This window comes from Ranitomeya variabilis, chromosome 6, assembly GCF_051348905.1.
Source record: "Ranitomeya variabilis isolate aRanVar5 chromosome 6, aRanVar5.hap1, whole genome shotgun sequence".
NCBI classification, from domain to species: domain Eukaryota; kingdom Metazoa; phylum Chordata; class Amphibia; order Anura; family Dendrobatidae; genus Ranitomeya; species Ranitomeya variabilis.
The window spans coordinates 578843673-578865630 of NC_135237.1; the positions used below are offsets into that span (position 1 = coordinate 578843673).

The following is a 21958-nucleotide window of genomic DNA, read 5'->3' on the forward strand; positions in this document are numbered from 1 at the left end:
CCCCCGGTACATTACACCCCCTGTCTATTATTAATTACCCCCTGTAAATTCCCTACAATATATATTACACCCCCTGTACAATATATATCACACACCCCTGTACATTATATATTGCACCCCCTGTACATTATATATTATTCCCTCAACATTATACATCGCCCTCCACTCTCCCTGGTACATTATTACACCCCCCTGTACAATATACATTACCCCAGGTACATTATTACACCCCCTGTACATTATATCCCCTGTACATTACATATTACATCCCTTGTACATTATACATTACTTCCAACATGATTACACCTCTGTAGATTATTACACTCCCTCTACATTATTAATTACCCCTGTACATTATTCATTTCCCCAGGTACATTATACATTACACCCCCTGTACATTATACAATATTACACCCCCTGTTCATTATACATTACCCCGGTACATTATTACACCCCCTTTACATTATTTCCTGTACATTATGCATTACCCCTGGTACATTATACATTACCCCCAGTACATTATATATTATTCCCTTAACATTATACATTACACCCCCTGCACGTTATACATTACCCCGGTACATTATTACACCCCCTGTACATTATACATTATTTCCTGTACATTATACATTACCCCTGGTACATTATACATTACACCCCCTGTACATTATACAATATTACACCCCCAGCACATTATACATTACACCCCCTGTACATTATACATTACCCCGGTACATTATTACACCCCCTGTACATTATATATTACATCCCCTGTACATTATACATTACCCCGGTACATTATTACACCCCCTGGGGCAGTCTGCAGGTTCCCATCACATGAAGCCTGCAGTGTGACTTCCTGTGCCTATGTCCCACCCCGGGGGTTTGCACCATCTACTTATCACCAGGTCAGGGCTGCGTACATTTCTTTCAGGAGTAGTTCGGAGCGAATGGAGTAGACTGAGCCCAGGTATGTACTTCTCCGGTTCCCAGCACCAGTCATATCCTCCAGGGAGCTGTAGCCATTTTCTGAGGGTAGGTCTTCACACATCATCACGACCCTGTCCTGTGGCTCACAGAGATGGGAAGGTGAATCCCCAGAGTGAGGGTACATGGTTCTCCCTGGTCTCCCCTTCCTCCTCTTCTGTCCATCATACGACATCATGGAGATAAGATCACACACTGGTACTGATGCTCCACCTGCGGCTCCTCAGTGTCTCCCTGACTGCATCCCACGTCTCAGTGGTTCCAGCTGTTCTTCCGCAGATGTCTTCTGTGAAGGAGACCTTCAGTTACATCATGTCCAGCTCAGGTCCTCGTTGGGCAATAGACGTATCCAGTGCTGGAGATCTGCAGGTCAGTTCCTCGCTGGGCAGTAGATGCCTCCAGTGCTTGAGATCTCAAGGTAAGGTCATCAAGGGCAGTAGATGTCTCAATAGCTGGAGATCTACAGGCTACCTCCTCGTGGGACAGTATACGTCTCCAGTGCTGGAGAGCTCTAGGTCAGGTCCTTGTTGAGCAGTAGATGCCTCCAGTGCCAGAGCTCTCCAGGTCAGATCCTGGGTGGGCAGTAGATGTGTCCAGTACTGTAGAGCTCTGGGTCAGGTCTTCGTTGGGCAGATGTCTCCAGTGCCAGAGATCTCCATGTCACATCCTCAGTGGGCAGTAGATGTCTCCAGGGCAGTAGATGTCTCCAATGCCGGAGATCTCCAGGTCACGTCCTTAGTGGGCAGTAGATGTCTCCAGTGCCGGAGATCTCCAGGTCACGTCCTCAGTGGGCAGTAGATGTCTCCAGTGCCGGAGATCTCCAGGTCACGTCCACAATGGGCAGTAGATGTCTCCAGTGCCGGAGATCTCCAGGTCACGTCCACAATGGGCAGTAGATGTCTCCAGTGCCGGAGATCTCCAGGTCACGTCCTCAGTGGGCAGTAGATGTCTCCAGTGCTGGAGATCTCCAGATCAGATCCTCATGTCAGACGTCCGCAGCAACTTCTCTGGGATCCTGCGCTGCTTTGCTCGTCAGTGCCTGGGATCCGATGTCTGAGACGCAGCTCAGGATCAGGGCGTGCCAGCTCCCCCATGCTATTACATGTCAAAGTGATTAAAAAAAAATAATAGACGGAGAATGCGAGGGAGGAAGATGTTGGAAAATGTGGCCTCTGGCTACTAAATAAAGGCTGTGTGTGTCTCCACCTGAGCTCAGAAATACTCATGCACCGTCCTACCATCAGATGGGAGCGGTCACACACCAAGACGCGAGATGATGGGCAGTGATACAGCTACATGATTAATATCATTGAAAAAAAAAGAAATGTCCATCAAGTTCATCCAAGGGCTGGGAAACGATATAGGGAAGGTACAACCAGAGTGCCTGGCCTGGCTGCCCCAGAGGAGCTCCGGGATCCCTCCTGATCCCAGTGTGGAGCTCCACGATCCCTCCTGATCCCAGTGTGGAGCTCCGCGATCCCTCCTGATCCCGCCCCGCGGCCGGTCTGGTCCCGCAGTGTCCGGACAGTGGGGGTCTGCCCCGCGGCCGGTCTGGTCCCGCAGGGTCCGGACAGTGGGGGGGGTCTGCCCCGCGGCCGGTCTGGTCCCGCTGTGTCCGGACAGTGGGGTGGGGTCTGCCCCGCGGCCGGTCTGGTCCCGCAGTGTCCGGACAGTGGGGGTCTGCCCCGCGGCCGGTCTGGTCCCGCAGTGTCCGGACAGTGGGGGTCTGCCCCGCGGCCGGTCCGCTCCCGCAGTGTCCGGACAGTGGGGGTCTGCCCCGCGGCCGGTCCGGTCCCGCAGTGTCCGGACAGTGGGGGTCTGCTCCGCGGCCGGTCCGGTCCTGCAGTGTCCGGACAGTGGGGGTCTGCCCCGCGGCCGGTCCCGCAGTGTCCGGACAGTGGGGGTCTGCCCCGCGGCCGGTCCGGTCCCGCAGTGTCCGGACAGTGGGGGTCTGCCCCGCGGCCGGTCTGGTCCCGCAGTGTCTGGACAGTGGGGGTCTGCCCCGCGGCCGGTCCCGCAGTGTCCGGACAGTGGGAGTCTGCCCCGCGGCCGGTCTGGTCCCGCAGGGTCCGGACAGTGGGGGTCTGCCCCGCGGCCGGTCTGGTCCCGCAGGGTCCGGACAGTGGGGGGGGAGGGGGTCTGCCCCGCGGCCGGTCTGGTCCCGCAGGGTCCGGACAGTGGGGGTCTGCCCCGCTGCCGGTCCGGTCCCGCAGTGTCCGGACAGTGGGGGGGGGGGGGGGGGGGGTGTCTGCCCCGTTGCCGGTCTGGTCCCGCAGTGTCCGGACAGTGGGGGGGGGGGGGAGAGTCTGCCCCGCGGCCGGTCTGGTCCCGCAGTGTCCGGACAGTGGGGGTCTGCCCCGCGGCCGGTCTGGTCCCGCAGGGTCCAGACAGTGGGGGGGGTCTGCCCCGCGGCTGGTCTGGTCCCGCAGTGTCCGGACAGTGGGGTGGGGTCTGCCCCGCGGCCGGTCTGGTCCCGCAGTGTCCGGACAGTGGGGTGGGGTCTGCCCCGCGGCCGGTCTGGTCCCGCAGTGTCCGGACAGTGGGGGTCTGCCCCGCGGCCGGTCCCGCAGTGTCCGGACAGTGGGAGTCTGCCCCGCGGCCGGTCTGGTCCCGCAGGGTCCGGACAGTGGGGGTCTGCCCCGCGGCCGGTCTGGTCCCGCAGGGTCCGGACAGTGGGGGGGGAGGGGGTCTGCCCCGCGGCCGGTCTGGTCCCGCAGGGTCCGGACAGTGGGGGTCTGCCCCGCGGCCGGTCTGGTCCCGCAGGGTCCGGACAGTGGGGGGGGAGGGGGTCTGCCCCGCGGCCGGTCTGGTCCCGCAGGGTCCGGACAGTGGGGGTCTGCCCCGCTGCCGGTCTGGTCCCGCAGTGTCCGGACAGTGGGGGGTGTCTGCCCCGTTGCCGGTCTGGTCCCGCAGTGTCCGGACAGTGGGGGTGGGGGGGGGGGGGGAGAGTCTGCCCCGCGGCCGGTCTGGTCCCGCAGTGTCCGGACAGTGGGGGTCTGCCCCGCGGCCGGTCTGGTCCCGCAGGGTCCGGACAGTGGGGGGGGTCTGCCCCGCGGCCGGTCTGGTCCCGCAGTGTCCGGACAGTGGGGTGGGGTCTGCCCCGCGGCCGGTCTGGTCCCGCAGTGTCCGGACAGTGGGGTGGGGTCTGCCCCGCGGCCGGTCTGGTCCCGCAGTGTCCGGACAGTGGGGGTCTGCCCCGCGGCCGGTCTGGTCCCGCAGTGTCCGGACAGTGGGGTGGGGTCTGCCCCGCGGCCGGTCTGGTCCCGCAGTGTCCGGACAGTGGGGGTCTGCCCCGCGGCCGGTCTGGTCCCGCAGTGTCCGGACAGTGGGGGTCTGCCCCGCGGCCGGTCCGGTCCCGCAGTGTCCGGACAGTGGGGGTCTGCCCCGCGGCCGGTCCGGTCCCGCAGTGTCCGGACAGTGGGGGTCTGCCCCGCGGCCGGTCCGGTCCCGCAGTGTCCGGACAGTGGGGGTCTGCCCCGCGGCCGGTCTGGTCCTGCAGTGTCCGGACAGTGGGGGTCTGCCCCGCGGCCGGTCTGGTCCCGCAGGATCCGGACAGTGGGGGTCTGCCCCGCGGCCGGTCCCGCAGTGTCCGGACAGTGGGGGTCTGCCCCGCGGCCGATCTGGTCCCGCAGGGTCCGGACAGTGGGGGTCTGCCCCGCGGCTGGTCTGGTCCCGCAGGGTCCGGACAGTGGGGGGTCTGCCCCGCGGCCGGTCTGGTCCCGCAGGGTCCGGACAGTGGGGGTCTGTCTCCCAGCATCGGTGCTCTCCTCCGGCTCCAGACTGGGTAGGTACAGGGGAGGAGAGCGCAGGATCAGACCTGCTCGCATTGTTTGGGGACGCTCATTGTTTTTGGCTGATGAATTAAATCTTGTTCCAGCAGGAGACTAATAATACAAAGCCTGGCTTTATTACACGGCGCGATGCTCTGCAGTCAGACAGTACCGGCGGCGAGATGTGCTGCAGCCAGACCAAACCGAGGGCGAGATGTGCTGCAGCCAGACCGAACCGAGGGCGAGATGTGCTGCAGCCAGACCGAACCGAGGGCGTGATGTGCTGCAGCCAGACCGAACCGAGGGCGAGATGTGCTGCAGCCAGACCGAACCGAGGGCGAGATGTGCTGCAGCCAGACCGAACCGAGGGCGAGATGTGCTGCAGCCAGACCGAACCGAGGGCGAGATGTGCTGCAGCCAGACCGAACCGAGGGCGAGATGTGCTGCAGCCAGACCGAACCGAGGGCGAGATGTGCTGCAGCCAGACCGAACCGAGGGCGAGATGTGCTGCAGCCAGACCGAACCGAGGGCGAGATGTGCTGCAGCCAGACCGAACCGAGGGCGAGATGTGCTGCAGCCAGACCGAACCGAGGGCGAGATGTGCTGCAGCCAGACCGAACCGAGGGCGAGATGTGCTGCAGCCAGACCGAACCGAGGGCGTGATGTTCTGCAGCCAGAGGGTACCGAGGGCGAGATGTGCTGCAGCTAGACCGAACCGAGGGCGAGATGTGCTGCAGCCAGACCGAACCGAGGGTGAGATGTGCTGCAGCCAGACCGAACCGAGGGCGAGATGTTCTGCAGCCAGAGGGTACCGAGGGCGAGATGTGCTGCAGCCAGACCGAACAGAGGGCGAGATGTGCTTTAGCCAGAGAGTACCGAGGGCGAGATGTGCTGCAGCCAGACCGAACCGAGGGCGAGATGTGCTGCAGCCAGTGAGTACTGAGGGCGAGATGTGCTGCAGCCAGACCGAACCGAGGGCGCAATGTGCTGCAGCCAGTGAGTACTGAGGGCGAGATGTGCTGCAGCCAGAGGATACCGAGGGCGAGATGTGCTGCAGCCAGTGAGTACTGAGGGCGAGATGTGCTGCAGCCAGAGGATACCGAGGGCGAGATGTGCTGCAGCCAGTGAGTACTGAGGGCGAGATGTGCGGCAGCCAGAGGGTACCAAGGGCGAGATGTGCTGCAGCCAGACAGTACTATGCAGTTCTGGACAGATAGCCTGCAGACTGTTCATTTTTACAATATGTGAGAAGCTCTGCAGACAATGTCTTGCTCTCTGGGTGGGGGAGATGCTCTGTAGGCGCAGCACGTCTCACCCTCCGCAGCTCGTCTCACCCGCCGCAGCACGCCTCACCCGCCGCAGCACGCCTCACCCGCCGCAGCGCGTCTCACCCGCCGCAGCGCGCCTCACCCTCCGCAGCGCGCCTCACCCTCCGCAGCACGCCTCACCCGCCGCAGCACGCCTCACCCGCCGCAGCACGTCTCACCTGCCGCAGCACGCCTCACCCTCCGCAGCACGTCTCACCCTCCGCAGCACGTCTCACCCTCCGCAGCACGTCTCATCCTCCGCAGCACGTCTCACCCTCCGCAGCACGCCTCACCCGCCGCAGCACGCCTCACCCGCCGCAGCACGCCTCACCCGCCGCAGCACGCCTCACCCTCCGCAGCACGTCTCACCCTCCGCAGCACGCCTCACCCTCCGCAGCACGCCTCACCCTCCGCAGCACGCCTCACCCTCCGCAGCACGCCTCACCCTCCGCAGCACGTCTCCCCCTCCGCAGCACGTCTCCCCCTCCGCAGCACGTCTCACCAGGCGGGGTGGACACACCCGGATCGCCCCGTTCAGGATGACACTCAGGCTTCGGGTCCGGACTCGCCTCCCCAATAACAGGAGAGGAATGTGTTCTGCCTGCGACAGTCGCCCCAGGTGTGAAATTCCTCGCCATGGAGGGGGTGGGGCTGAATCTGACGTCAGCCAATGAGAGGAGGCGCCTGTGGAGCCCCGCCCTGAGCGCGCCTCTTACTTGTGCCGGTGGATGATGGCGTTGAACAGTCGGCCGTCCCTCCAGCTGCTGGTGAAGTTGTCGCAGCGCAGCCCCTGGTAGCCCTCTGTCATCCGCTGCGACCACAGGAGCAGCTTCTCTTTGGCCGTCATGTCCTCCGACTGTCCGCTCACCTGGATGTCCGAGATCTGCAAAAACAGGAGAGCGTAAGACATTCCCAGCATGCACTGCGAGACATTCCCAGCATGCACTACTCCTCCCAGCATCTACAGTGCCTTTATGCAGAACTGTGCAACCAGCGAGGACCACAGATCACTTCATGCAAATAGCGGCGAGCGATGGAAACCGCAGCACAGACCAGCGTCCTACTGCTCTGCAGCAAGACCACAAGTCCCAGCACACCACCACAGTCCGCAGCATGCTGGGAATTGTGGCTCCCATTGGAGCTGCAAATTGCATCCCACAGTTTCACATTTCACCTGCAGATGGCGCCGCTCAATACACTAACATCCAGGTAGACATGATACAAAACTACAGCACGTGGGCCACGACGCACCCTGATCACATGACCTGGTGATACGGCACGTGGTCCATAACGCACCCTGATCACATGACCTGGTGATACGGCACGTGGTCCACAACGCACCCTGATCATATGACCTGGTGATACGGCACGTGGTCCACAACGCACCCTGATCACATGACCTGGTGATACGGCACGTGGTCCACAACGCACCCTGATCACATGACCTGGTGATACGGCACGTGGTCCACAACGCACCCTGATCACATGACCTGGTGATACTGCACGACGCGTCCTAATCACATGGACCGGTGATACGGCACGATGTATCCTAATCACATGGACCGGTGACACGGCATGACGCGTCCTAATCACATGGACCGGTGACACGGCATGACGCGTCCTAATCACATGGACCGGTGATACGGCACGATGTATCCTAATCACATGGACCGGTGACACGGCATGACGCGTCCTAATCACATGGACCGGTGATACGGCACGATGTATCCTAATCACATGAAGCGGTGACACGGCACGATGTATCCTAATCACATGAAGCGGTGACACGGCACGATGTATCCTAATCACATGGACCGGTGACACGGCACGATGTATCCTAATCACATGGACCGGTGACACGGCACGATGTATCCTAATCACATGGACCGGTGACACGGCATGACGCGTCCTAATCACATGGACCGGTGATACGGCACGATGTATCCTAATCACATGAAGCGGTGACACGGCACGATGTATCCTAATCACATGAAGCGGTGACACGGCACGATGTATCCTAATCACATGGACCGGTGACACGGCACGATGTATCCTGATCACATGACCTGGTGATACTGCACGACGCGTCCTAATCACATGGACCGGTGATACGGCACGATGTATCCTAATCACATGAAGCGGTGATACGGCACGATGTATCCTAATCACATGGACCGGTGACACGGCACGATGTATCCTAATCACATGAAGCGGTGACACGGCACGATGTATCCTAATCACATGGACCGGTGACACAGCACGATGTATCCTAATCACATGAAGCGGTGACACGGCACGATGTATCCTAATCACATATACCGGTGACACGGCACGACGCGTCCTAATCACATGGACCGGTGATACGGCACGATGTATCCTAATCACATGAAGCGGTGACACGGCACGATGTATCCTAATCACATGGAGCGGTGACACGGCACGGGGGCCACTATCCATTCTCCAGGTCACATGGTGCAGATGGAGGCTCAATCATCGGACGGCTATTCTGCAGCTGGCACCGGCCTCAGGCAGGAAATGCTGCCGCCTGGCAGTGTGGATGACGGACGGTGAGTCACTGGTGACCACACCCTGTGGTCTGCACGTGGCGCCAGCTGCCTCGGGCACATGGATGAAATTTAACATTTTCCAGTAAGTCAGCTCTAAAGGAGAGATAAGCAGCGGCCGCCGTCACGTCTCACCTGGAAGTGCAGGATGATGGTCCAGATCAGGCCCAGCGTCAGCTTGGGGTTCCCATCTGCGATGTCATCGTTGCGGATGTTCACCAGTTTCACCTGCAAAAGTGATAGAGCTGAGTGTGAGCAGTCCGGCGGGGAGGGTGGGCATTCCGGCAGAGTGGGCAGGCAGTCCGGTGGAGCGGGGAGGGTGGGCATTCCGGCAGAGTGGGCAGGCAGTCCGGCGGAGCGGGCAGGGCAGGCAGTCCGGTGGAGGGCGGGCAGTCCGGCGGAGCGGGGAGGGCGGGCAGTCCGGCAGAGGGCGGGCAGTACGGCGGAGGGCGGGCAGTCCGGCGGAGCGGGGAGGGCGGGCAGTCCGGCGGAGCGGGGAGGGCGGGCAGTCCGGCAGAGTGGGCAGGCAGTCTGGTGGAGGGCGGGCAGTCCGGCGGAGCGGGGAGGGCGGGCAGTCCGGCGGATTGCGGGCAGTCCAGCGGAGCGGGGAGGGCGGGCAGTCCGGCGGAAGCGGGGAGGGCGGGCAGTCCGGCGGAAGCGGGGAGGGCGGGCAGTCCGGCGGAAGCGGGGAGGGCGGGCAGTCCGGCAGGGAACATCACTCACTTGTCGCAGCTTCAGAAAATCCAGAGCGATCTGCACGTTCTGCAGCTTGTGGAAGCGCATGCGGCCTTTCTCCCGGGGCTGAAACATAATAGACACGTTACTCAACGCCATGATGGCAGACTGCGCTCAGTACCCTCACACGTGCCGCCACACACACAGTGAATGCAGGCCCACGGCTCACGTCACCTAACAGCAGACCCCCGGATCCATTATCATTAAGGGGCTCAGTATTAGTTACAGAGTATCACAACCACATCCACTATGGCTACTTTCACACTAGTGTCGGTACAGCTCCGTCGCTATGCGTCAGCCCGATGTACCGACGCACGTTGTGAAATTTGTGCACGACGTGGGCAACGGATGCAGTTTTTCAACGCATCCGCTGCCCAGTCTGAAGTCCGGGGAAGAGGGGGCGGAGTCTCAGCCGCGCATGCGCGTTAGAAAATGGCGGACGCGACGGACAAAAAAAAAAGTTCCCTTGAATGTTTTTTCGTGCCGACGGTCCGCCAAAGCACAACGGATCCATTGCACAACGGAGGCGACATGTGGCAATCCATAGTGATCCGTCGCTAATACAAGTCTATGGGAAAAAAAACATCCTGCGAGCACATTTGCAGGATCCGTTTTGTTCCCAAAACGACAGATTGCAAAAAACGCAAGTGTGAAAGTAGCCTAATGTGCCTCCATCCTGACCCTGGTGCAGTGACTACAGTGCCGCCATCCTGACCCCGGTGCAGTGACTACAGTGCCGCCATCCTGACCCCGGTGCAGTGACTACAGTGCCGCCATCCTGACCCTGGTGCAGTGACTACAGTGCCTCCATCCTGACCCTGGTGCAGTGACTACAGTGCCTCCATCCTGACCCCGGTGCAGTGACTACAGTGCCTCCATCCTGACCCTGGTGCAGTGACTACAGTGCCGCCATCCTGACCCCGGTGCAGTGACTACAGTGCCGCCATCCTGACCCCGGTGCAGTGACTACAGTGCCGCCATCCTGACCCTGGTGCAGTGACTACAGTGCCTCCATCCTGACCCTGGTGCAGTGACTACAGTGCCGCCATCCTGACCCCGGTGCAGTGACTACAGTGCCGCCATCCTGACCCCGGTGCAGTGACTACAGTGCCGCCATCCTGACCCTGGTGCAGTGACTACAGTGCCGCCATCCTGACCCCGGTGCAGTGACTACAGTGCCGCCATCCTGACCCCGGTGCAGTGACTACAGTGCCGCCATCCTGACCCCGGTGCAGTGACTACAGTGCCGCCATCCTGATCCTAGTGCAGTGACTACAGTGTCTCCATCCTGACCGTGGTGCAGTGACTATAGTGCCTCCATCATGACCCTGGTGCAGTGACTACAGTGCCGCCATCCTGACTCTGGTGCAGTGACTACAGTGCCGCCATCCTGACCCCGGTGCAGTGACTACAGTGCCTCCATCCTGACCATGGTGCAGTGACTACAGTGCCTCCATCCTGACCATGGTGCAGTGACTATAGTGCCACCATCCTGATCCTGGTGCAGTGACTACAGTGCCTCCATCCTGACCCTAGTGCAGTGACTACAGTGCCACCATCCTGATCCTAGTGCAGTGACTACAGTGCCTCCATCCTGACCCTGGTGCAGTGACTACAGTGCCGCCATCCTGACCCCGGTGCAGTGACTACAGTGCCGCCATCCTGACCCCGGTGCAGTGACTACAGTGCCGCCATCCTGACCCCGGTGCAGTGACTACAGTGCCGCCATCCTGATCCTAGTGCAGTGACTACAGTGTCTCCATCCTGACCGTGGTGCAGTGACTATAGTGCCTCCATCATGACCCTGGTGCAGTGACTACAGTGCCGCCATCCTGACTCTGGTGCAGTGACTACAGTGCCGCCATCCTGACCCCGGTGCAGTGACTACAGTGCCTCCATCCTGACCATGGTGCAGTGACTACAGTGCCTCCATCCTGACCATGGTGCAGTGACTATAGTGCCACCATCCTGATCCTGGTGCAGTGACTACAGTGCCTCCATCCTGACCCTAGTGCAGTGACTACAGTGCCACCATCCTGATCCTAGTGCAGTGACTACAGTGCCTCCATCCTGACCCTGGTGCAGTGACTACAGTGCCGCCATCCTGACCCCGGTGCAGTGACTACAGTGCCTCCATCCTGACCATGGTGCAGTGACTACAGTGCCTCCATCCTGACCATGGTGCAGTGACTACAGTGCCTCCATCCTGACCATGGTGCAGTGACTATAGTGCCACCATCCTGATCCTGGTGCAGTGACTACAGTGTCTCCATCCTGACCCTGGTGCAGTGACTATAGTGCCTCCATCCTGATCCTAGTGCAGTGACTACAGTGCCTCCATCCTGACACTGGTGCAGTTACTACAGTGTCTCCATCCTGACCCTGGTGCAGTGACTACAGTGCCTCCATCCTGACCGTGGTGCAGTGACTGCAGTATCTCCATCCTGACCCTGGTGCAGTAACTACAGTGCCGCCATCCTGACCCCGATGCAGTGACTACAGTGCCACCATCCTGATCCTAGTGCAGTGACTACAGTGTCTCCATCCTGACCGTGGTGCAGTGACTACAGTGCCACCAGCCCGATCCTAGTGCAGTTACTACACTGTCTCCATCCTGACCCTGGTGCAGTGACTACAGTGCCGCCATCCTGACCCCGGTGCAGTGACTACAGTGCCGCCATCCTGATCCTAGTGCAGTGACTACAGTGCTTCCATCCTGATCCTGGTGCAGTGACTACAGTGCCGCCATCCTGATCCTAGTGAAGACTACAGTGCTTCCATCCTGATCCTAGTGCAGTGACTACAGTGCCACCATCCTGATCCTAGTGCAGTGACTACAGTGCTTCCATCCTGACCCTGGTGCAGTGACTACAGTGCTTCCATCCTGATCCTAGTGCAGTGACTACAGTGCCTCCATACTGACCCTGGTGCAGTGACTACAGTGCCTCCATCCTGACCCTGGTGCAGTGACAACAGTGCTTCCATCCTGACCCTGGTGCAGTGACTACAGTGCCGCCATCCTGACCCTGGTGCAGTGACTACAGTGCCTCCATCCTGACCCTGGTGCAGTGACTACAGTGCTTCCATCCTGATCCTAGTGCAGTGACTATAGTGCCTCCATCCTGACCCTGGTGCAGTGACTACAGTGCCTCCATCCTGACCCTGGTGCAGTGACTACAGTGCTTCCATCCTGACCCCGGTGCAGTGACTACAGTGCCGCCATCCTGACCCTGGTGCAGTGACTATAGTGCCGCCATCCTAACCCTGGTGCAGTGACTATAGTGCCGCCATTCGGACCATGGTGCAGTGATTACAGTGCCTCCATTCTGACTCTGATGCAGTGACTACAGTGCCTCCATTCTGATCCTAGTGCAGTGACTACAGTGCTGCCATACTGAGCCTAGTGCAGTGACTATAGTGCCGCCATCCTGACCCTGGTGCAGTGACTACAGTGCCGCCATCCTGACTCTGGTGCAGTGACTACAGTGCCGCCATCCTGACCCCGGTGCAGTGACTACAGTGCCTCCATCCTGACCATGGTGCAGTGACTACAGTGCCTCCATCCTGACCATGGTGCAGTGACTACAGTGCCACCATCCTGATCCTAGTGCAGTGACTACAGTGCCTCCATCCTGACCCTGGTGCAGTGACTACAGTGCCGCCATCCTGACCCCGGTGCAGTGACTACAGTGCCGCCATCCTGACCCCGGTGCAGTGACTACAGTGCCGCCATCCTGACCCCGGTGCAGTGACTACAGTGCCGCCATCCTGATCCTAGTGCAGTGACTACAGTGTCTCCATCCTGACCGTGGTGCAGTGACTATAGTGCCTCCATCATGACCCTGGTGCAGTGACTACAGTGCCGCCATCCTGACTCTGGTGCAGTGACTACAGTGCCGCCATCCTGACCCCGGTGCAGTGACTACAGTGCCTCCATCCTGACCATGGTGCAGTGACTACAGTGCCTCCATCCTGACCATGGTGCAGTGACTATAGTGCCACCATCCTGATCCTGGTGCAGTGACTACAGTGCCTCCATCCTGACCCTAGTGCAGTGACTACAGTGCCACCATCCTGATCCTAGTGCAGTGACTACAGTGCCTCCATCCTGACCCTGGTGCAGTGACTACAGTGCCGCCATCCTGACCCCGGTGCAGTGACTACAGTGCCTCCATCCTGACCATGGTGCAGTGACTACAGTGCCTCCATCCTGACCATGGTGCAGTGACTACAGTGCCTCCATCCTGACCATGGTGCAGTGACTATAGTGCCACCATCCTGATCCTGGTGCAGTGACTACAGTGTCTCCATCCTGACCGTGGTGCAGTGACTGCAGTATCTCCATCCTGACCCTGGTGCAGTAACTACAGTGCCGCCATCCTGACCCCGATGCAGTGACTACAGTGCCACCATCCTGATCCTAGTGCAGTGACTACAGTGTCTCCATCCTGACCGTGGTGCAGTGACTACAGTGCCACCAGCCTGATCCTAGTGCAGTTACTACACTGTCTCCATCCTGACCCTGGTGCAGTGACTACAGTGCCGCCATCCTGACCCCGGTGCAGTGACTACAGTGCCGCCATCCTGATCCTAGTGCAGTGACTACAGTGCTTCCATCCTGATCCTGGTGCAGTGACTACAGTGCCGCCATCCTGATCCTAGTGAAGACTACAGTGCTTCCATCCTGATCCTAGTGCAGTGACTACAGTGCCACCATCCTGATCCTAGTGCAGTGACTACAGTGCTTCCATCCTGACCCTGGTGCAGTGACTACAGTGCTTCCATCCTGATCCTAGTGCAGTGACTACAGTGCCTCCATACTGACCCTGGTGCAGTGACTACAGTGCCTCCATCCTGACCCTGGTGCAGTGACAACAGTGCTTCCATCCTGACCCTGGTGCAGTGACTACAGTGCCGCCATCCTGACCCTGGTGCAGTGACTACAGTGCCTCCATCCTGACCCTGGTGCAGTGACTACAGTGCTTCCATCCTGATCCTAGTGCAGTGACTATAGTGCCTCCATCCTGACCCTGGTGCAGTGACTACAGTGCCTCCATCCTGACCCTGGTGCAGTGACTACAGTGCTTCCATCCTGACCCCGGTGCAGTGACTACAGTGCCACCATCCTGATCCTAGTGCAGTGACTACAGTGCCGCCATCCTGACCCTGGTGCAGTGACTATAGTGCCGCCATCCTAACCCTGGTGCAGTGACTATAGTGCCGCCATTCGGACCATGGTGCAGTGATTACAGTGCCTCCATTCTGACTCTGATGCAGTGACTACAGTGCCTCCATTCTGATCCTAGTGCAGTGACTACAGTGCTGCCATACTGAGCCTAGTGCAGTGACTATAGTGCCGCCATCCTGACCCTGGTGCAGTGACCACAGTGCTGCCATCCTGAGCCTGGTGCACTGATTATAGTGCTTCCATCCTGATCCTAGTGCAATGACTATAGTTCCGGCATCCTGATCCTAGTGCAGTGACTATAGTTCCGCCATCCTGATCCTAGTACAGTGACTATAGTGCCTCCATCCCGACCCTGGTGCACTGATTATAGTGCTTCCATCCTGATCCTAGGGCAATGACTACAGTGCTTCCATCCTGACCCTAACGCAGTGACTACAGTGTCTCCATCCTGACCCTGGTGCAGTGACTACAGTGCCGCCATCCTGACCCCGGTGCAGTGACTACAGTGCCTCCATCCTGACCATGGTGCAGTGACTACAGTGCCTCCATCCTGACCATGGTGCAGTGACTACAGTGCCTCCATCCTGACCATGGTGCAGTGACTATAGTGCCACCATCCTGATCCTGGTGCAGTGACTACAGTGTCTCCATCCTGACCCTGGTGCAGTGACTATAGTGCCTCCATCCTGATCCTAGTGCAGTGACTACAGTGCCTCCATCCTGACACTGGTGCAGTTACTACAGTGTCTCCATCCTGACCCTGGTGCAGTGACTACAGTGCCTCCATCCTGACCGTGGTGCAGTGACTGCAGTATCTCCATCCTGACCCTGGTGCAGTAACTACAGTGCCGCCATCCTGACCCCGATGCAGTGACTACAGTGCCACCATCCTGATCCTAGTGCAGTGACTACAGTGTCTCCATCCTGACCGTGGTGCAGTGACTACAGTGCCACCAGCCCGATCCTAGTGCAGTTACTACACTGTCTCCATCCTGACCCTGGTGCAGTGACTACAGTGCCGCCATCCTGACCCCGGTGCAGTGACTACAGTGCCGCCATCCTGATCCTAGTGCAGTGACTACAGTGCTTCCATCCTGATCCTGGTGCAGTGACTACAGTGCCGCCATCCTGATCCTAGTGAAGACTACAGTGCTTCCATCCTGATCCTAGTGCAGTGACTACAGTGCCACCATCCTGATCCTAGTGCAGTGACTACAGTGCTTCCATCCTGACCCTGGTGCAGTGACTACAGTGCTTCCATCCTGATCCTAGTGCAGTGACTACAGTGCCTCCATACTGACCCTGGTGCAGTGACTACAGTGCCTCCATCCTGACCCTGGTGCAGTGACAACAGTGCTTCCATCCTGACCCTGGTGCAGTGACTACAGTGCCGCCATCCTGACCCTGGTGCAGTGACTACAGTGCCTCCATCCTGACCCTGGTGCAGTGACTACAGTGCTTCCATCCTGATCCTAGTGCAGTGACTATAGTGCCTCCATCCTGACCCTGGTGCAGTGACTACAGTGCCTCCATCCTGACCCTGGTGCAGTGACTACAGTGCTTCCATCCTGACCCCGGTGCAGTGACTACAGTGCCACCATCCTGATCCTAGTGCAGTGACTACAGTGCCGCCATCCTGACCCTGGTGCAGTGACTATAGTGCCGCCATCCTAACCCTGGTGCAGTGACTATAGTGCCGCCATTCGGACCATGGTGCAGTGATTACAGTGCCTCCATTCTGACTCTGATGCAGTGACTACAGTGCCTCCATTCTGATCCTAGTGCAGTGACTACAGTGCTGCCATACTGAGCCTAGTGCAGTGACTATAGTGCCGCCATCCTGACCCTGGTGCAGTGACCACAGTGCTGCCATCCTGACCCTGGTGCACTGATTATAGTGCTTCCATCCTGATCCTAGTGCAATGACTATAGTTCCGGCATCCTGATCCTAGTGCAGTGACTATAGTTCCGCCATCCTGATCCTAGTACAGTGACTATAGTGCCTCCATCCCGACCCTGGTGCACTGATTATAGTGCTTCCATCCTGATCCTAGGGCAATGACTACAGTGCTTCCATCCTGACCCTAACGCAGTGACTACAGTGTCTCCATCCTGACCATGGTGCAGTGACTACAGAGCCGCCATCCTGACCCTGGTGCAGTGACTACAGTGTCTCCATCCTGACCCTGGTGCAGTGACTACAGAGCCGCCATCCTGACCCTGGTGCAGTGACTACAGTGTCTCCATCCTGACCGTGGTGCAGTGACTACAGAGCCGCCATCCTGACCCTGCTGCAGTGACTACAGTGTCTCCATCCTGACCGTGGTGCAGTGACTACAGAGCCGCCATCCTGACCCTGGTGCAGTGACTACAGTGTCTCCATCCTGACCGTGGTGCAGTGACTACAGAGCCGCCATCCTGACCCTGGTGCAGTGACTACAGTGTCTCCATCCTGACCCTGGTGCAGTGACTACAGTGCCTCCATCCTGATCCCAAAAAGCTGTGATGCTTCACCCATCAGGTGCACACAGAGGCGTCATTCACATTCCTGAAGCGCAGACGTCCGCCATAAAGGGACATTCAGGAAATCCCATGGATGTCCGCCCTGTGAGCGTGCGCTTCCTGTAGAGGAAAAAATTTCAAAGACGGATTGTGAGGAGGACGCGGCGCGTCACATGGAGCGCTCAGCAGCCGATCACAGGGCCCTCCTCACACATTGTCACCCCTGACCCGGGGACCCGGCCGCAGAGAGCTCGGGAGCCTGTCCAGACATGGCAGAGGTGGCCGCCCGGGTGAGACGCCGTCACACTATCCAATATGGCTGCACAGATTACCCCACGCTCACCGAGCCCCCGATATCAGGCATGGACCCGCGGCGCAGTCACACGGGAGGGGGCGGAGCCATGCATCTTCAGCCAATCAACTTCCAGTAACAAATCACTAGAGATGAAGGAATTAGCTCGGGTTCCCTCTTATAAGGCAAGCTATAGCGCTTACCGAATAACCTGCAGAGAGAACCCGGATACATGGAGCGCGCCGGCTGATCGGCACCGCAGCTGCCTGTGTCGCGGCTGTGTGACAGCCTGTGTGTCGGGCTCTCCATGCATGTGACTATCACAGTCGCGACACAGGCAGCTGCGGAGTCGATCAGTCGGCACGCTCCATGTATCCGGTTACCTCTGCAGATTATTCGGTAAGCGCTATAGCTTGCCTTATAAGAGGGAACCCGAGCTAATTCCCTTATTTCCACAATCACCAATCATGTTAGCGTTAGTTTAATCTGATTGGCTGTCTATAGTGTGTGGTGTCATCCCGAGCCGTGCGGGGCCGCGCACCACGAGCAATGCTACATGGGGGAGGGGGCAGTCATAACTTGTGTGTGGGGTGGGCAGCTCCATGTCCTGCTCGTCTCCCTGCGCCATCATCAGCGGGCACAATGGATGGCGCTGCCCGGGCAGGGATGACATCACGTCCGCTCTCAGCCAATGGCAGGCCAGCATGCGACTAGAACATCATGTAGGTGCAAACATGGCGCCCTCCGGCACTCACCAGCCGCAGGTTCCTGATAACGTCCCGCTCCCTCGGCTACCCAGCAACAGCAGTGCAAGAAGGGAGCAAAGGGAAGAGGGCAGAGGTCAGGGTCCAGCCAACAGGAGACACAAGGGGGAGAGAGAGCGAAGGGGTTATCCCAGCAGAAGTGTTAATAGGTTAAAGGAGGAGCCCACCCACAGCTGATGATGTGGGCTGAGGAACGCCGCCACCACAGCCGAGGGTCTCGGGGAGGATAAGGAGTGCATACAGAGGACCGCACCGACCCCCGCCTGGACTCCTGTAACTTATTACCGGGGAACTTGACAAGGATAAAGAGTGCATACAGAGGACCGCACCGACCCCCGCCTGGACTACTGTAACTTATTACCAGGGGTCTCGGGGAGGATAAGGAGTGCATACAGAGGACCGCATCGCCCCCACCTGGACTCCTGTCACATATTACCGGGGGTCTCGAGAAGGATAAGGAGTGCATACAGATGGCCGCACCGACCCCCGCCTGGACCACTGTAACTTATTACCAGGGGTCTCGGGGAGGATAAGGAGTGCATACAGATGACCGAATCACCCTCACCTGGACTCCTGTCACTTATTACCGGGGGCTGGGGGAGGATGAGGAGTGCATACAGAGGACTGCATCGCCCCCACCTGTACTCCTGTCACATACTACCGGGGGTCTCGAGAAGGATAAGGAGTGCATACAGACGGCCGCGTCACCCCCCACCTGGACTCCTGTCACATATTACCGGGGGTCTCGAGAAGGATGAGGAGTGCATAAAGACGACCGCATCACCCCCACCTGGTCTCCTGTCACTTATTACCAGGGGTCTCGGGGAGGATGAGGAGTGCATACAGACGACCGCATCGCCCCCACCTGGACTCCTGTCACTTATTACCAGGGGTCTCGGGGAGGATGAGGAGTGCATACAGATGACCGCATCACCCCCACTTGGACTCCTGTCACTTATTACCAGGGGTCTTGAGAAGGATGAGGAGTGCATAAAGACGACCGCATCACCCCCACCTGGTCTCCTGTCACTTATTACCGGGGGTCTCGAGAAGGATAAGGAGTGCATACAGATTACCCCATCACTCCCACCTGGACTCCTGTCACTTATTACTGGGGGGCTCGGGGAGGATGCGGGGTCCTTACAGACGACCGCATCGCCCCCACCTGGACTCCTGTCACTTATTACCGGGGGTCTTGAGAAGGATGAGGAGTGCATACAGATGACCCCATCACTCCCACCTGGACTCCTGTCACTTATTACCGGGGGTCTCGGGGAGGGTGAGGAGTGCATTCAGACGACCGCATCGCCCCCACCTGGACTCCTGTCACTTATTACCGGGGGTCTCGAGAAGGATAAGGAGTGCATACAGATGACCGTATCACCCCCACCTGGACTCATGTCACTTATTACCTGGGGTCTCAGGGAGGATAAGGAGTGCATATAGAGGACCGCATCGCCCCCACCTGGACTCCTGCCACTTATTACCGGGGGTCTCAGGGAGGATAAGGAGTGCATATTTAGGACCGCATCACCCCCACCTGGACTCCTGTCACTTATTTCCGGGGGTCTCGAGTAGGATAAGGAGTGCATACAGATGACCGCATCACCCCCACCTGGACTTCTGTCACTTATTAGCGGGGGACTCGGGGAGGATGAGGAGAGCATACAGGCAGCCACTTCGCCCCCACCTGGACTTATGTCACTTATTACCGGGGGAATCGGGGAGGATGAGGAGTGCACACAGAGTGATGGGTATATTATTACTGTGACCAGTAGAGTTCACGCACTACAATGTGGGCCCCTGACTTTTATGTAGGGGAGTTGTGTGGGACCCCCAATTATTGGGACAGGAAAACAGAGGATGAGGGTGAGTGACATTAGTAGTGAGAGATGCAAGAGGTCTACACAACATCCCAGGAGAGCGGAAGCTGCAGTCCACAGTGAACCTGAGGATATAGTGGTGACTTACCAGTGTCTCCCCAGAGAGAACTTCCAGGAGAGAGATGAGGTTGTGTCCATCACGGAGGTCTTCATACAAATCATTCACGTGACGCTGAGCCTGGAGACAAGAGAGAAAAGGGATTAATATGGAGATAACCTACTGACCAACGAGCGTCAAGCTGGACAACTGGGCACAGGAAAGGCCTGCAGAGAAGTGACCGGGCAACTGCGGCACAGGAGAGAGCAGCGTGGAGGAAAAGTGGCTGGGCAACTGCGGCACAGGAGAGACCAGCAGGGAGGAGAAGTGACTGGGCAACTGCAGCAGAGGAGAGACCAGCGGGGAGGAGAAGTGACCGGGCAACTGCGGCACAGGAGAGACCAGCGGGGAGGAGAAGCGATCAGGCAACTGCACAGGAGAGGCCAGCAGGGAGGAGAAGTGACCGGGCAACTGCAGTGCAGAAGAGACCAGTGGGGAGGAGAAGTGACCGGACAACCGCGGCACAGAAGAGACCAGCGGGGAGAAGTTACCGGGCAACTGCAGGACAGGAGAGACCAGCAGGGAAGAGAAGTGAGTGGGCAACTGCGGCACAGGAGAGACCAGCAGGGAGAAGTGACCGGGCAACTGCGGCACAGGAGAGACCAGCGGGGAGGAGAATCGACAGGGCAACTGCACAGGAGGCCAGCAGGAAGAAGTGACTGGGCAATTGCGGCACAGAAGAGACCAGCGGGGAGGAGAAGTCACTGGGCAACTGCGGCACAGGAGAGACCAGCAGAAGTGACCGGGCAACTGCAGCACAGGAGAGACCAGCGGAGAGGAGAAGTGACCGGGCAACTGCAGACTAGGAGAGACCAGCAGGGAGAAGTAACCAAGCAACTGCGGCACAGGAGAGGCCTGTGGAGAAGTGACCGGGCAACTACGGCACAGGAGAGCCCAGCAGGGAGGAGAAGTGACCAGGCAACTGTGGCACAGGAGAGACCAGCGGGGAGGAGAAGCGATCAGGCAACTGCACAGGAGAGGCCAGCAGGGAGGAGAAGTGACCGGGCAACTACAGTGCAGAAGAGACCAGTGGGGAGAAGTGACCGGACAACCGCGGCACAGAAGAGACCAGCGGGGAGAAGTTATCGGGCAACTGCAGGACAGGAGAGACCAGCAGGGAAGAGAAGTGAGTTGGCAACTGCGGCACAGGAGAGACCAGCAGGGAGAAGTGACCGGGCAACTGCAGCACAGGAGAGACCAGCGGGGAGGAGAATCGACAGGGCAACTGCACAGGAGGCCAGCAGGAAGAAGTGACTGGGCAATTGCGGCACAGGAGAGACCAGCGGGGAGGAGAAGTCACTGGGCAACTGCGGCACGGGAGAGACCAGCAGAAGTGACCGGGCAACTGCAGCACAGGAGAGACCAGCGGAGAGGAGAAGTGACCGGGCAACTGCGGACTAGGAGAGACCAGCAGGGAGAAGTAACCGGGCAACTGCGGCACAGGAGAGACCAGCGGGGAGGAGAAGCGACCAGGCAACTGCAAAACAGGAGAGGCCAGCAAGGAGAAGTGACCGGGCAACTATGGCACAGGAGAGACCAGCAGGGAGGAGAAGTGACCGGGCAACTGCAGCAGAGGAGAGACCAGCGGGGAGAAGTGACCGGGCAACTGCAGCACAGGAGAGGCCAGCAGGAAGGAGAAGTGACCAGGCAACTGCGGCCCCGGAGAGACCAGCGGGGAGAACTGACCAGGCAACTGTGGCACAGGAGAGACCAGCGGGGAGGAGAAGTGACCGGGCAACTGTGGCACAGGAGAGACCAGCGGGGAGGAGAAGCGATCAGGCAACTGCACAGGAGAGGCCAGCAGGGAGGAGAAGTGACCGGGCAACTACGGTACAGAAGAGACCAGTGGGGAGAAGTGACCGGACAACC

The 21958-nt window shown here is 59.0% G+C and overlaps 1 protein-coding gene across 19 annotated transcripts in view; it reads right to left on the reverse strand.

Annotated features, from left to right (window-relative positions):
- Positions 1–21958, reverse strand: part of PLEC (plectin) — a 447362-nt gene that overhangs the window by 62058 nt on the left and 363346 nt on the right. For 10 of the 19 annotated variants that reach the window (XM_077271538.1, XM_077271541.1, XM_077271535.1 and 7 more), the window contains 5 exons: positions 20081–20170; positions 18101–18136; positions 9352–9429; positions 8764–8856; positions 6781–6947 (listed from right to left, as the gene is read on the reverse strand). In XM_077271538.1, the coding sequence (XP_077127653.1) occupies positions 6781–6947; positions 8764–8856; positions 9352–9429; positions 18101–18136; positions 20081–20170 (464 nt within the window). The remainder of the gene's footprint in view (positions 1–6780; positions 6948–8763; positions 8857–9351; positions 9430–18100; positions 18137–20080; positions 20171–21958) is intronic. The other 9 variants (XM_077271542.1, XM_077271536.1, XM_077271540.1 and 6 more) reach the window with 1 other exon arrangement.